We start from the raw sequence: 16,436 nt of genomic DNA on the forward strand, positions 1-16,436 counted from the left end.
ATTAATATAATATATGTGATAGGATAAAGATTAATTAATTTAACATATTTACAAATGTAAATTAAAGCATAATGAATGTAATTAAAGAGTTAATGAAAAGAAACACTTTGAATGATTAACGAAATCTTATACTTTGCTTTGGGTTCACCTGTAGGATCTCATAGTTTTTAAGAGTCAATTATAACTTAGGATGCAAAAAGATGAAAAGCTTGAGCTGAGTGATCTTGTTTTTGATCTATAATAACATTTTGTTTCTTCCCAATCAATTGCATTGGTATCTAACTGTAAATCCACTTGTATAGTTTCACTTTTATTTATATGCTCTTTTCCTTACTGTTCATATTGTCATAAATATAACAAAACTTTATCACACAAAATAGGATCAGCTACATGAATTCTTCTTCTCAGTTGTGTCCTATTGAATGTCATATTTTCATTTTACTCTAATAAGTTAAGATAATTTATAATAAAATATGTTTAAGTCTTTTTCAGACCCTCGAGATATTTGACAATCGTACGTTCCTCGGGCTCTGTTAGCTCGCATTTTAGTTGCAAGTAGTCGAATTAGTTTTTGAACTCTTCAACTGAAAGATCTCTTTGCTGCAAGTTGTGGAGTTTCATAAACATATCTTGGTGATAGTCGGGTGGGAGGTATTTTTTCTTGCTGCATTCCTCTACTTTTATAGGTTTTCCCACCATGAGAAGGCATTTTTGTTTAGGGGTTTTTACCCAAATAACACACTTTATTTATTTATTTTCATGCACAACACACTTTCCACGCCGCCTATCTCTCTCTCTCTCAATATAGGAGAACGGAAGGTTTCTTCATATTCCTCATCCTCATCGGCTACGTCGTCTCCATCTTCCCACCCACTACAAACAACAATAACTCCATCCTTCACCCTCATTCAGGCAATTCATCATACACCTTCACCGCATTCCAAGACCTCTTCATCACCATCGGCCTTCAAAGGCCACAGCTTTTCCCACGATGGTATTTCTACCTCTACCTCGCAGAAGCCATGTTCTATCTTCTCATGAGCAGCGCCTATCACCTCCTCTCCTGCAACTCTTGCAAAGCAAGCTACATAATGCTCCGCCTCGACTTCACTGGCTTCTCTGATCTCATCATCTCATCACTTTATACCCTCGTCGCCTACACCATTGCCTGTCATTCCTTCTTCCGCAACGTCTATCTCTGCTCCATCACCGCTTTCGACAACGCTACAGTCATCGTTTTGCTCGTGTCAGTCTTCGATTCGCAACAATTCGCTTGGGACAAGACAGCATGGAAAGGAGGCAACGTCTGTCGCTTGTTTGACAAACATGTGTTGTGCAGGTAAAAAATAAAAAATGTGTTTTGTATCGGTAAATTTTCTATAGTTTAAAGTGTTGTGTGGATGAAAACATTTATGTGTTGTGTAGATGAAAACTCATTTTCTATAGTTTAATGGCAGCTAGCTTGACTCTTTTATCCTCTGGTACAACTTTATATTCGAAAATTAGTTCGATTGATTGTAACCCGTCGGTAAACTCATCAGGATCCATACCTTCCTCAAATTCTGGGAGGTCTATCTTGATGTCAAAATTCTACTAACCTCCATAAGGGGCATCTTCTCTCGACCTTCTTTGATATTGGAAATCAAAACGGAATGGTCAATATTCCTCGTCACTGTGATCTACCATGTGGACGGATTCATCTCCTCGTCTCTCTATTCACTTTGACTCTCTCGATCACGATCGAAGCTAAACTCATCTTGGTTTCCATCATCCGGCTCTGCTAGTCTCCGTTGCAGACGACGAATTTCTTGTTGAATCACTTCTCGAGTCGCACCTCTTCACAGTGGCATGGCTAGGGTTGGGAATCAGAAGGAGAAATTTGGTGGAGGTAGCCTGGGTAGGGTCAGAGCTTGGGAAATCTGGGATGGGACTAGGGTTGGACGAGCTCCAATACTAATGATACTAGTAGGAAAAACAGTAGAAACAAAAAAAACAAACTTTCATTAATATTACAATAGAGTTACAACACGACATAAATAAGAAATGACAAAAAAAAAACATGAAATGATAATCAAATACTCATAAATGTATCTCAATAGGTGGTGAAGATCTGCTAGAGGGATATAGATGATTGGAAAGGATGATGACAGTCACAAGAGGCGGGTGGCAGTGAAGGGAAGGTGTGGAACTGTAGCGACAACAAGTAGGGAGCGTTGTAGGTGGACGACAGCGGACTGTGGGGTAGTTGAGAGGAGTTTGGAAGGAGGACGGAAGACTGGATAACAGTAATAACCTGCAGGAAAGGGTACGGCTGGGTGTTGGTGACAGAGGGAGGGTTCGGCGGATGAGAAGAGGGGAGGAGAAAGTTTGGGGAAGGTAAAAATGAATGATACAATTACCACCTCGGAGATGATACAACCAGAGCACTACCTCCTCCTCGGATACAACCCGCAAGGGGAAAACTACTCCACAAAGAAAACTAAGGACAAAAACCACAAAAACGGACTTCCCACACACACAGGAAAACAATTTATAGGCTCCCGGAGGAAGCTTCTACACAAAGGAAGAGAGTGAGAAGAATCCAGAAAAACCCTTCCCAAAATTCCCACAGAAGGTGTCTCCTCAGATCGGGAAAGTTCGCGATCCCCAGCCTTCAACCGGGTTTCCACCCTCCTTCGATGGAGTTCCCGCAGCTGCGAAGTTTTGTGGGGCTTCTGGCCCTGTGAGTTCGAAGCGCCCCGCATTGGGATGCCTTCCGCAACTGCACTTGGGAGCTGCTTCTAGCACTTGATTCACTCCAACAATCCCAAATCCATGGGTTCAACATCAACTATGGTTGACGCAAAAGAATGACTCAATTGTCCACCATAAATTACAATATATGAAATCAATTATGCTACCCTCATCACAGCCCTCTCACATTCTCCACACATGGGTGGCTGATTTCAGCTGAGGAAAATTGAACCCATTGCCTCTCTAACAAAATACTCTCGACCAAAAACAGAAACTTGAACAATCATGTATCTTACAAATGCAAAAATTCATTTTTTGAGTGAAGTTCAATGTATAGTATTATTAGATGACAAACTTAGCTTTTTAACAGCAAGTTTTCCTTTACAGAACGGGGTTTCATGTCATAAAATATTGCTCATTTAATACTCACGTTAATAAATAAAAATGTTTTCCATTTTTGTTAGAGAAATAATCTATTAAGTTTTCCTTTACAGAACATATTGCTTAGCCCCAAAGCACATAAATAAAAATGTTTTCCATTTTTGTTAGAGAAATAATCTAAGCATAGCTCATATAAATCAAAGCAAATCCAAAACATGTCATAAAATTTAAATTTGCCAGCACTTGCAATTAAACATTTCACCAATTCTAAAAGAACTGTTTCTTGAAATAAAAAAGCTTCCTTGTAGCCCCAACTAGGCTGATGATTGATGGGATACAGCTACGTAATAGAACTCGAACTTGATTTCTGTTTTCAGTCCATGAAGAGCAAGAAAGAAAAAAAAGAAGAACTAGCTGAACCTTTAACAGAATGCGAATGGTGAACTTACAGCATTTTACATAGCATTGAAGAATTTATGGCCAACGAGCAAAAGACATGAAATGAAACAGTAAGTTTTACCTTACCTATCAATGATTTTTAGACGTCCTCCAGGTAACCACAAGCCAATATCTCCAGTATGCAACCATCCGTCATCATCAACGACCTCCTTCCTAGGGATTTAAGGGAAAAAAAAAATCAATTGACTAAATTTAGAGGCAGATTTAATTTAGGGACCAAGATAAAAAAAATTACGTCTGGACATCATCTTTGTAGTAGCCTCGAAATATTATAGGCCCCCTAACACAGATTTCACCACGAGGACAAGGATGATCTTCAGAGGTGTAGTTCATTTCAGGAACATCAATTAGCTTTATTTCTGACGTAGAAAAAGATTCATTATTGGAAGACAACCATTTGTAATGTTACATCAATAATATCATTGTCAGAGACAATATTAATAATGTATACATTTCATTTTTTAAAGGTCCATGATGTTGTCATGGCCTCTCCCACCTATTTGAGTCAGCTTTAAGAATCTTCATTTTTCATTCATTTCAAGTGTATATAAAGTGATAAATCTACTCAGTTCAATGTCAGCTTTCTGCATAAACACTGGTCAAGGTTATTTTAGAACGACCTTTTCTGCTACAAAATCGTTCTAACATTAATCTATCAATCCATCCAAGTAATGTAGGTTCTACTCTCCATAGTTCATGCCTAAAACACCTAAACCATACTTTCTGCAATATTACTTTAAATAGTGTAGCTCCCATTGACTCCATATTACAATCATTCTCACTTTATCAATCATAATTTAACCACGCATTCATGCAAACATTATAATCTGCCACACTTAATTTGGTTATCAATGACTTTCTTATGGCCTATGTTGACTACTAAAAAAACAATTAATAAATTAAATTAAAATAAAAAAAGTAACTACTCCCTCTCTCGGTTTCTAAAAAAAAAATTGTTCACAACTTTCTCCAGGATGACTCACGAAGGAATCCGTCTCTTGATGAAAAAAATTTTATATACGGAGTCCGGACTGCAGTAACACAATGCCAAGTGTATTTCAGTTGGTCCTCCTTTAAAAAAATTATAAATTTATGAATCGCAATGCAAGCAAGTTTTTAATTTTGTACACCTTGCTTAATTTTATTGGAGTTCAGACGCAAAACTGCGTCGGAACTCCGTATGTAAATTTTCTCCCCTTGATGGGGGGACTGGATCAAACTCCCAATTCTCCTCCCTCCACTACACACCCCGCGCTCTCGTCATTCTTCCCGATTCGGACAATACAGTCGCAACGAGGGCAAGCGATAATGACATGATCATGCAACAACGAGATTGCAAAGAAAACCTTCAAAATCCCATCTTTCTCTCAAAGCAACGACAAGATCACAACGTATAAAGATCTCCGAAACTCCAATATTTCTCTCCTTTGCTCGTCCTCTTGCACTGCACGACAACCCGTAGTCTCCCCTTCTTTATCTCGTAAATCCAAAAGCATGAGTCTCCAAAAACTCCAGTCTTCTTCATGGTTCAAGCGATTTAGTCCCTGTTCTTCCCTATCGCACAATGCTCTGCTGCTCTGCATTAATTGAAGCCGAGCACACCAAAGTGATTGACTCCAAGCTACTTAAATCAAGAACTAAGTTTTTCATATTTCCATTTTGCATTTTTTTTATGTTATATTATATTTGAATAAAAAATTAGAAAATCAGAAAGCTATGCTGTAATTTTATTTGTGGATTTGATCATTGTCATCCTGATTCGCCACTGATAATGCCATCAGAGCTCGAAATGTTTAACATTGGGGTAATAGGGAAATTTTTGAAATTCTTAATTCAAGGAGAGCACAAGTACCCGCCCGTGAGAATTAAGTACCGTTCGGGGAAATCATAAACTCATCTGGAGAACACTTTTTAAAATTAAGATTTTAAAATACTCGTCCTTTGGGAAACACGAGTACTTGTCCATAGGAATTAAGTACCCTTCGGGAAAGTAAAGTACCGCTCGAGGAACTCTCTAGTTAAAATCTAACCTTTTATGCAGGTGTATTGAAGGTTTGTTGTATCTTTTGAGATCGCAAGTTAAATGTTCTATTTTACTCCCTGATCACGACATCTTATAACATTGATCAGCGAGTCTTTTGAGATAGACGGGAAGGCTGAGATGTTGTCATAATTTATGTTGGGGCTATTCTTGACTTGAATATGAAATATAATAAATTGGGGTTAAGCTTGCTTAGGTCCAAGCTTAGAGGATGAAAAATTGAATTAATTATGATATATCAAAAATGGGGGTTTGATTGTCAATGAGATACCGCCCGTTTGGGATACGACGATTTGTCATTTACCCTTATAGCCCGGATGTGCTCTGACATATCAGGATCCCTCGTCGGGATGATTCAATTATTCTGCAGGCTCCGTATGACGATGAGTCTAATACACATGTAGGGACCATGAGAGACTCACTCTCCGCCTCGTGGCCTAGAGAGAGCTTTGAAAGCAGTGGAGCATCCCCTACAAGATAGCCTTTATTTGATAGCTTTGTGCTAGTCGTCACTACTATATAAGCAAAGCTCCCTTGGATCAAGAGTGTTCTTGGGCAACCCTACAGATGTAATTAACCAAGTAAGATGTCTCCTTGCGAGCATTCTTAACCCCAGAACAGACACATACACCTGACTATCTGATTATGGGTAGTCTGCGTAGGTATTCGCAGATATCGATCCAAGATATATCCGCTCAATCATGTTTGGGCGGACATGCTTGACCTATCCTTGCGAAGTTTACGCAGGTAGACTCTTCATGTTTCTTTTTTCACTTGTTTGTCGTCATTGTCATATGCCTCATCTTTTTTGGTTCCTCTCTTCTCCTGATCATTAATATGATCCGGAAGAGAGATTTATCCAGGAAAGGGAAGTATACAACGATCAACAAGTTTATAGCTCCTTTTAAAATAAAAAAGAGAAAAAGAACAAAAACAGAGAGCTGCAATGTTCTATGGTAGGAAATGTTGGCCTTTAAAAGGGAAGCATAAAACAATGTTAAGTGCTGCTAAGGTGACAAATGCTTAAGTGGATGAATGTTTTGACATTTAGAGATAATGCAAAATGAATATATTTGTGATAGGATTGGCGCAACTCCAGTGGCGGACAAGATTATAAAGAGTCGTCTTAGATGATTTGGTCACATTAAACGTCGACCATTTGATGATCCAATTAGAAGAGTAGATGATTTAGATATGTTAAGAAAGACAGAGGTGGACATAAAAAGACTTGGGCATATTGTATAAAAAATGATCTAAACCTATTAGAATTAAATGAAATATGACACTCAAAAAGACGCAATTGAGAAAAAAAATTCATATAGCCGACCCCACAAGTGGGATAAAGGCTTATTGTTGTTGTCATTTTGTAACAAAATAAAATCCAAAACAAATTAAGAGTCAATCTATTTCATAAACTTATATGTACAAAATATTATTCATATTTAAACATTTACAACTAACAAAAATAAAGTGAACTAAAATACCTATCAGTAAGCGTTTCACGAAGCATGTACACACAATCACTGGGGTTTATCTAGTCTACGACTGATTTTCGTGTAAAATATTAGCAACTAAAGGTTTGACTTAAAACTACTCAATGAGCAAATGTTTTTAAATTACAATAAATCACATTTTAAAATATTTTAGAAAAATACAGTAAAAAGTAAAAGTGATGTGCACGGTAAATGAAAACATTTTAAATTTATTTCCATTTCTTTCAATTACACTTTTCATTACTAAGAGTCAGTGCCTAAACGTATGTTTCTGAAAAAAAATATAAGTTTAACCATTTCCAACATACCATAAAGTAGGCAAATATTTCTATTTCCATTTTTCATTTCGTGAAGGGATACATTGCATCGTCTGTCAGTAACATCTAGAAATAACTCACATATACATGCATATATAATATTTTATTTATTTTATTGCATTTACCGTTAATAATAAAAACGTGACTTTTTGCGTTTTAAAGGAAAAGCTAGAAAACAGTAAAAGCATCTGTAAATAGCAGAACAATTGTAAATTAAAAATATTTACCACCTCTTTGCCCACTGTGTTGTATTTTTGCAATTACCCTCCTCTTGACTTACCCTCCATCCTCTGCTCACGATGAGGGCATCGGACACCCTTGCTGACTGCGTTATATGCTCGAGATTGTGCATCTCTACACGTGAAACAGTTCCAGCGAGCAGTTCCTTCTCCCCGAGCTATTGTTCGAGCATCTCCATTCACCTTCCACTTGTCTGCAACACCCGATAGAGGCATTTGAGCATCTGTCAAGCTAGTTTGATCATGAGAATGGCAGGAAACGACGTAATAGGTGAACGCTCATCTCCCCCTCCTTCCTTCTTCCTCTCCTTCTTCTTCCTCTGTCTAGCACTGTCTCTCAAAGCTCTCGATCTTCTCAGTCGTTTCATCAACTAAATAAGCATCAATTAATCATCTTTCACCTGTTTTATCCAAAATCAACAAAGAGGTGTCCTGCATTTTCTTCCATAAAGAGCTTCATAAAAATGCATACTAATATTGGTCTGGAAACTGTTATTATGTATATTTCTCAGTTTCCACCAAAATCAAAAACACAAAGTCGACGCAGGTCTTCCAAAATTTGGGCCGTTCTCTCTGACTAACCGTTTATTTGCGGATGAAAATTTGTAATAAAGTTTAATTAAGCACCCAAAGCCTCTTGAACTTTCCTCCATATTTTGGATGTGAATCCACCATCTCGATCCGAAAAAATAAACTTTGGGACTCCATGCAGTCGCACAATTTCATCAACATAAATTATGACCAACATATCCACAGAATCTATCTGTCTGATAACCAATAAATGCGTAAACTTAGTCAGACAATCAATAGTCACCTATATACCATCACAACCCTGCTTTTATCTTGGTAGTCCCGTCACAAAGTCCATGGCAATGTCCTCCCATTTCCACTCTGGTATAGGCAACGGTTGCAATAGCCAACTGGGTTTCTGATGTTCAGCCTTATCCATCTGACAAGTATGACACTTTACTACAAACTCTGTTATATTACACTTCAACTATGGCCACCAGAATAAGCCTTTAAGATCTTGATACATCTTGTTGCTTCTTGAATGTATCATGTATCATGAATAATGTGTCTCAAGCAAAATTTCTTTGCGTAAATCATTCACATAAGAAAAACAAATTCTTTCTTATACCTCCATAGTTTTTCTTCATCAACCTCAGATTTCTCCATCTGACCTATATTCACCTGGTCTAATATTTTATGAAACCCTACGTCATATAACAATGCATCTCATATTTTGTCCTTCAAAGTTGGTTGAATTGACATTTGATTCAATAGAGCAAACCTTTCATCATTTGGTGTCACTAATAATAACTGTAAGTGCTCCATATCTTAAATAAGTTCATCTTGTTGTGTAATTACCAGTTAGCACTATCACTTGCATTCCTGTTACTTCCCCAGGTGATATTGAATATTCAAATCATAATCTTTGACAAGCTCAAGCAATCGCTTTTCCTTAAATTCAGGTCTTTCTGTGTAAAAATATATTTACAGCTTTGGTGATCGGTACATACATCACACCTGACACCATACAAATAATGCCTCCATATTTTCAAAGCAAATACAACTGCTACTAGCTCCAAATTGAGTGACAGAAATTTCTTCTCTTGATTCTTCAATTGTCTAGAAGCATAAGCAATTACCTTCACATGTTGCATAAGCATGCATCCATGTCCTCATAAAGATGCATCACTATAAATTTGGAAGCCTTCTATCACTGAGGTTATTGTCAATATTATAGCTGTCATCAAAAGCATCTTCAACTTCTCAAATGCTTCCTCACTACGGTCTGTCAACTCAAATTTCACTGCCTTATGAGTCAATATGGATAAATGCATTGCAATCTGAGAGAAACCCTCAACGAATCTTCTGTGTTAACTTGTCAGACCTAAGAAACTCTAAATTTTTGTAGCAATAGTTGGTCTGGGCCAATTAGCTATCACTTTAACCTTGTTTTGGTCTACAATAATACCTTCACTGCTAATGATATGCCCCAAAAATGCTATGCTCCTCAACCAAAATTCGCACTTTGACAACTTGGCATATAACTGGTTCTCCCTCGGTGCCTGAAGAAAGGTCCAAAGATAATCCGCGTGATGAATCTCATCAACGGAAAAAATTAGAATGTCGGAAGAATATCACAAATCTATCCATAAATAGTTTGAAGATTGTGTTCATCAAGTCCACAAAAATTCTTGGTTCATTCGACAGCCCAAAAGGCATTACCATAAACTCATAATGCCCATATCTAGTGCTAAAAGTTATCTTTGTTATATCTTCCTTAATTCTCAATTAATGATAACCTGAGCATAGATCAATCTTAGAAAATACCAAAGCCCCTTCAAACTAATCCAAAATACCATAAATCCTTGATAGAGGATACTTGTTATTAATTGTGAGCTTGTTTAATTCCGGATAATCAATGCATAACCATTAAGCTCCCACCTCTCTTCTTAACAAAAAGCATTGGAGCTTCCCAAAGAGGAGTTCATGGCCTAATAGATCCCTTCTCCAATAAGTCCTGTAGTAGATTCTTTAATGCTAGCAGCTACTTGATTGTCATTCTATAAGGTGCTTTCGTCGATAGTCCTGCACCTGGTATTAAATTTATAAATAAATTCATCTCTCTTCTTGGAGGCAAACCTGACAAATCATCTACTAAGACTTCAACATACTCCTTTACAACTGATATATCATTCAACTTATTTGATTCTTCGCAATATCGATGAAAAGCTAAGAAGCCTTGATATCCTTTTGCTAACAATTTGCAGGCCTTTAATTTGGATGTTATCATAGATAGGACCCCTTAATCTCCAACTTGAATTCTTCTTCTCCAAGAATATTGAATTTAACTATTTTTTAGAGCAATCAATAGTTGTGAAATGATTGAATAGCCAATTAATCCCTAGTAACACTCCAAATTCGGTAAGTGATAACACTACAAAATCTACTTTGAAGCTTCAATCACAGATGGTCAGATTCACACAACAGCTTCTATCAGTCATCATGTTAAACCAAATAGGCAAAAAAATTGATATAGCATCAAGCATTCTAAATGATTCCAATCAGTCATATTTCACAAACTCTTCAGAGATAAAGGAATGTGATGATCCAGTTTCAAAAAAAGCTCTAACCAATTTGTTTAGCATAGTTATAAAACATGCAGCAAGAAGAATACAACTGGCTCGCAATCTAAATGAAGATTTGGCAAATCTGCTGAAATAACGAAATACTTGTAATGACATCAAGTGAATCATTTGTTTCATGCTAAGCCAATGCATATATTCTATGTTGTACACCATGTGGCTCTGACTCAGAGGTGGAGCTAATCTTGGCGACACAATTGGCTTCTGTCTACCAAAAGTCTTCTAAGTAGCTGGAGTGCTAACTCTGGCATCAGCCTGAGGTTTCTAGCCTAATATAGGGCACGACCACGCCATGTGTCTAGGCTGATGGCCCCAAAAACATGTGTTGGTGTCTGTCAAATATTCTTCTCTATATTTCCTTCCACACTTGGCACAAGTGATCGAACTGATGTTGTTGCTGCTAGTACCGCTGTTGTTGAATCAAAGCTTCTTCATGTCGGACTGCCCAGAGTAAACCGACTTGGTGGCTTGTCTAGATCTAGACATATCATCTCCTTTCTTCTTCTGAAAATTTATACATCTCTGAATAGCTAGCAAGTCAATCTCTATTCCCCTCGCCCTTTCTACCAAAACAGAATAATCCTCGATGTTTAGAGGGATTCAAGACTGTCGGATGACTTCCTTTAACCCAAACAAAAAATGATAACACTTTTTCTTTGCATTGGGGATTAATTGAGATACATATCTGGATCATCATGAAATCAGCCTCGTACTGCATAATGGAGTAGTCACCCTACACCAGTCTGATGAATCGATCATGTATCTGTCTCCTTGCAGAAAGATGAGCAAACCAATCCCGAAAAATCCTCACAAAATCCTCTCACTGTATCTGGCTATTGGGTCGTCGTCTGAACTTCTGTTGTAGTTGTCCTTACAGCCACCACTTTTCTTCCCCCTTGAAAGCAAAAGTGGCTATGCTGACCCTCCTCTCCTGAGGGCATGATAAACTATCAATGATTTTTTATAACCTCAGCAACTAGTTCTCTACCTCAACTAGCTTTCTTGTTCTTGAACAGTGGTGGTTACATGTCCTGGAATAGCTACAGATATTTATTTATCAGCGTTGTTCCACTACCAATGGCCTAGGTCAAATAACCTAAATAAGTAGTGTAACTGCAGCCATCATCTAAACAAAAGCCTCCATAGGGATGCTAGCACCAATACATGGAGAATCGGTATATGTTAAGGTAAAAGATTCTGCTGATTAATGCTCTTACCTCTATGTTATTTCCATTAGTATTCTCTGGATCGGTATCGATTGCCCTAAGATACCAAAATTTATCATTATTAATATAAACATTAGAATTATTATTATAATTTATTTTATTAATAATCATTAGTGTTCTTTTCTAATAGCTCATTTATGATCACTTCCCTATTACCCTTGGTTGTGATCAAATACCACTCTTGTCATGACCCGGCGCAAAAGCTTAGAATTACCGAGGCAAGAACTGTCGATCGGACGGAGGAAAGCTATCTAACAATTTCATTTCATAACAAAATAAAATACAAAATAAGTTGAGAGTCATTCTATTTTATAAACTTATATATACAACAAATTATTCATATTTAAATATTTACATCTAATAGCAAATAATTGAAATAAAATATCTATCAGTTTGCACTCCAAGGTATATGTACACAATACTCCCTGGAATCTATCTAGTCTACAATTTTTTTCTTTAAAATATTAGCAACTAAAGATTGGAGTTAAAACTACAAAGTAAGCAAATGTTTATAAATTACAACAATTCACATTTTAAAATATTTTACAAAAAAACATTAAAAAGTAAAAGGGTTATGTGCAGTAAAAGAAAATATTTTCTATTTACTTTCATTTATTTTTGTTACACTTTTCATTATTGGGATTCGCCATCTAAATGTCTTTAAAAAAATATACGTTTACCATTTCTAACACATCATAAAGATAGACAATCATTTTCATTTTCATTTTCATTTTCTATATGCATGGGACGTCTTACTAGAAGAACATTACATATGCATACATCATAAAGATAGACAATCTAACACATCATAAAGATACATTACATGCTCTACCAATACTATCCGATTGTGAGTTCTATATGCATGCATAGATCATATTTTATTCATTTTCACGCATTTAACATTTAAAAACAAAAACGATTTTTGAATTTTAAAGAAAATGTTGAAAAACAATAAAAGCATGTGTAAATAACAAAACTATTGTAAATTAAAAATACTTATCCACTTCTAAAATGTAATCAGTAGTTTGTTGTTCCTTTTCTAAATCAGTAAGACTTTTGGGCACACTAGAAGAACACATAGATTTCGATTAGCCTTTATGATACATATATATATATATTAGAAAAAATCCGAGGGCAAATATATTAATACGGAAAAGATACAGAAATGTTGTATGAGAGAGCCTAAAAGAAAGTCCAACTCATACAATACAACACACACAAAACCCAGATAAAGCAAAGATACATAAAGGTAAAAAATGAAAAAAACCACGAAATGGCACAAAAGTGCTAGGGACGTCTTACTTTAGTCCTCCTGCCTCTAGTTCTCGGAAGTGAGACGACTAATAAATCAGTAAGGTAAGTACCATTACCCGTAGTAACCAAAGTATCATCCATGAAAAAAACCACGAAATGGCACAAAAGTGCTAGGGACGTCTTACTTTAGTCCTCCTGCCTCTAGTTCTCGGAAGTGAGACGACTAATAAATCAGTAAGGTAAGTACCATTACCCGTAGTAACCAAAGTATCATCCATCAGATTCCTGAGCTCAAGTAGATCTTCATTCTTATTCTTCCTCCTGGATGTGTAGACCTGTCATTTTTCATCCGATGATTGACTCATTTGATCAGTAGATTCCAAAGGTGGTCGGACAAGCGTAGGTTGTAGGTTGTTGCACGTCTTGATCCCCATGAGCTTGAGAAATATAAAAATCTTTCTGGACCTGATGAGGTGGTAGTGAAGCAATAGAAATATTTCATTCTTATTCAAATTAGTAATGAATTAGTAAGATGAGAGACACATTCTTATTCAAATTAGTAATGAAGATTAGATATGCTTATTTGCTAGAAGGACAATATGGATTGATAACAGAGCAATGCAGATTCTGAAATGGTTTGTGGATTTTGACCCATAGACGGAACTACCAGTCATGTCAATCATTCTGAATTGGATTCGTCTCTCTGGTCTAAAATTTCATTATTTCTCTCAAAAAAGTATTGTACTTTATTGCCTCAGCTTATGGGAAGTCACTCAAGATGGGCATTCCTACTTTTAATTTGTCTCGTCCTTCTGAAGCCAGAGTACTTGTTGAAAGCAGAGAAAGAGACACCACTTCACACGTTTCTGAGGAAATCTGGTTGGACACACAACACCATGAATATTGGCAGAAGATGGAGATTGAATCTTTTCCGTCGTATTGTTCGAACTGTCGTATGTTCGAACACTCCAGTTCTCAATGTCACCATCTACACCTCCAACTCAAACCAAAAAAAGCAAACTGCTCCGCTAGAGGCTGTGATTCCATCTCCTCCTGATCAGCTCCCAGTTTTTGACACTTTGATCATCAGAAGGATATCTCGGACGGCGTCACTATTCGCGTAGGCAATATGACAATTATTCAGTACCTAGTTGTAGCTCCCTCGTCTTTGGAACCTCCTATATCGTGGGGGAGAGGAGTTTCTTCATACCACACTTGCCCTAGAACCTATCATTGATAATATATATATATATTATAAAAGATGGCGTTGTCTTCCTCGATATTCATCTGCAAAGGTTTCTCCATTATGGAGAACTCTGGTTTTGCTCCACTGCTCTTGCTCGATCTCCTTTCGTTTTCGTCTGTTTCGTGCGTCAACATCCTCACGACTCGTCTTCTGTGGGAGTGAGTCTGTGCGGCAGGCTGAAGGGTCTTGTTTGGCGGCATTGTGCGTACTCTGCGGGATCGAGTCAAGCGGCGTCCTTTGTTTCGCAGTTCAGCGGCGTATGGGGATTGGGTACAACGACGTCCTCTATTTCACAATTCAGCGGAGTCGTGCCTGTTTAGCAGCGTCCTTTTCGGAACTGCGGGCTGAAGGATCGATGCTTATTTTGATGGCGCTTTATTCTTCTTTTGTTGATCCTAGCAAAGCTTCATTTGCCCACGAGGTGAGTAATCACCTTGTGGAGTTTACTGTTATCTTCCCCTCAAGCTATAAGGAATGTCGAGATGGTACGGATGACTGTCATTTTCTTAAGAAGAGAAGTAGAAAGAACGGGAAAGCAACAGTTTTTTTCTCTAATTCAGAAATTTCAACCATCACTGAGAAATTCAAATTCGCTCTTATTGGAAAATTTCACTGGGGGCACCCACCTATGGAAGTTATCAGAAAGAATTTTGACGATCTCAAACTTGTAGGCAAGTGGAAAGTGAGACTCGTTGATGGGAGACAAGTATTGATTCAGTTAACCCTAGCTGAAGACTACGCTCGAATTTTCTCTAAAAAATATCTTAACATTACAGACAAGTCAATAAAGTTACTCAAGTGGTCTCCTGATTTTGACCCAAATCATGAGTCTCCAACTATTATGGTATGGATTAGTTTACCTGATCTCAAGTTGCATTTCTTTAATCATCAAGTTCTCATGCTTGGGGATCCTATGTAGCTAGATTTGCCACATTTAACCTAATCAGGCCTTCTGTGGCTAGAATACTTGTGGAAAGGGATATTACCTTACCTGATATTACTGAAGACTGGCTGGATACAACTCACAATGGATACTGACAATAAATTGTCGTGGTACATATACATTTTTATTGTAGCCACTGTAAGATGTTTGGACATACACTTGATAAATGTACAGGATTCATCCAAATTTGAAAGTTAAAGCTCAAGTAAACAAGGGGGGTCTAACCCCATTGCTATGGATGCATCTGCTCAACCTGTGGAGAAAATTCCCACAAGACAGAATTTGGTGTCTGATTTGCCTGTGGATCCCTCCCTTGCCAATACTGTTTATGTTTTTGTGACTGATGTGATGTCGGATGGCTCTGTTGGGCAACTGACATCTTTAAACCCTATTGATAACACTACTGAAGGATCATTACCTACAAAAGATAGTGTTCAGACTGGTACTCAGGTGAGTCTTGCAGCTCCTCATTTTCAAAAAACATCTAGAGCAGAGGTGGCAACTCATACTTCACATACACTGGAACCTATTGTGCTTACAACGGTTGATAATCTCTCTACTATGGTTCTACCACCTTATTCGAACGATAAATCTTCGAATGAGGAATGACAGGTTTACACATCTAGGAGGAAGAAGAAGAATGAAGACCTACTTGAGCTAAGAAATCAAATTGATGATATTTTGGTTTCTTCGGGTAATGGTACACACCTCACAAATTTGTTGGTTGGCTTCCTTCCGAGAACCAGAGGCAGAGACAAAACTAAATTAGGGTGTCCCTATGTATATGTATCTTTTCTATTTTTAGAATTTTGTTTGTGTTGTGTCGTATGAGTTGGGTGCCATCTTTTTGAGCCCACTCATACAACATGTTGTATCTTTTCCTTTTAATATATTAGCCCTTGGGCCTTTATATATATATATATATATATAGTCAATTTTACATTTTAAATCT

At 37.2% G+C, this 16,436-nt stretch overlaps 1 protein-coding gene across 2 annotated transcripts in view; it reads right to left on the reverse strand.

Annotated features, from left to right (window-relative positions):
- The window catches only part of LOC110019952 (long chain acyl-CoA synthetase 6, peroxisomal-like), a 120,018-nt gene that overhangs the window by 9,992 nt on the left and 93,590 nt on the right, over nucleotides 1-16,436 (reverse strand). For both annotated transcript variants that reach the window (XM_020717855.1, XM_020717854.1), the window contains exons 17-18: nucleotides 3,809-3,932; nucleotides 3,640-3,726 (exon numbers count right to left, since the gene is read on the reverse strand). In XM_020717855.1, the coding sequence (XP_020573514.1) occupies nucleotides 3,640-3,726; nucleotides 3,809-3,932 (211 nt within the window). The remainder of the gene's footprint in view (nucleotides 1-3,639; nucleotides 3,727-3,808; nucleotides 3,933-16,436) is intronic.

The sequence above is a fragment of the Phalaenopsis equestris genome, unplaced genomic scaffold (assembly GCF_001263595.1).
Source record: "Phalaenopsis equestris unplaced genomic scaffold, ASM126359v1 Scaffold000088, whole genome shotgun sequence".
NCBI classification, from domain to species: Eukaryota; Viridiplantae; Streptophyta; class Magnoliopsida; order Asparagales; family Orchidaceae; genus Phalaenopsis; species Phalaenopsis equestris.